The sequence below is a fragment of the Phytophthora parasitica genome, assembly GCF_000247585.1.
Source record: "Phytophthora parasitica INRA-310 unplaced genomic scaffold supercont2.319, whole genome shotgun sequence".
NCBI lineage: Eukaryota > Oomycota > Peronosporomycetes > Peronosporales > Peronosporaceae > Phytophthora > Phytophthora nicotianae.
Genome location: NW_008649305.1, coordinates 1 through 576, shown reverse-complemented (window position 1 = coordinate 576; position 576 = coordinate 1). Strand labels below are relative to the sequence as shown.

At 58.5% G+C, this 576-nt stretch overlaps 1 protein-coding gene across 1 annotated transcript; it reads left to right on the top strand.

Annotated features, from left to right (window-relative positions):
- Positions 1 to 36: 36 nt before the first annotated feature.
- PPTG_20141 (hypothetical protein) lies at positions 37 to 283 on the top strand (the record flags this gene model as incomplete). The annotated part of the gene is made up of 1 exon (XM_008918804.1): positions 37 to 283. One exon carries the CDS (start codon positions 37 to 39, stop codon positions 226 to 228), a length of 192 nt encoding a protein of 63 aa, XP_008917052.1. The 3' UTR covers positions 229 to 283.
- Between the last annotated feature and the right edge of the window lie 293 nt (positions 284 to 576).

Here is a 576-nt window from a genome sequence, read left to right as displayed (position 1 = left end):
CCGCTGCGGCCGGCCAGCCACGCCAGAATGCGTAGAATGCACACGATCGTCTCCAAAATGGCAACTATAAGGGATCCCAAGCAGATACTTCCGAGATTCAGTGTCACGGCTCGCAGCCACGCCCCCATCGTGATGAACGGCGTGTTGGCGGCATTTTTCCACGCCGCGACGGTCCCGGCCGTCGTGACGCCGATGATATTGCGCAGTACGAAGGTGGCCCAGAAGTAGATGAGCAGCATACCGCACAGCACGCCAACTATCGCACCCGACTTGTACTTGAGGTCGCAACTCTCGGTCGTGCACGTGTTCTCGAGCTTGATGTAGTCCTGGTGGAACATGATGCCGAGACTGCCGAGCACCCAGAGAGAATGCCCCAGCCGATCTGTACGCCAACCATGATGAGCGCCACCAAAAGCGTCATTGGCAGTCGGAAGATGGCATGTCCCGCCACTTTCAGATGCGCCGCAGCGAATTTGATCCTCTTGCGGATACAGCACACGTACAGAATCGTGAGCAACGCGAAGAGGCCGAAGACGACGGCCGGCCACCAGTACCAGTCCGAACCGCTGTCGTATG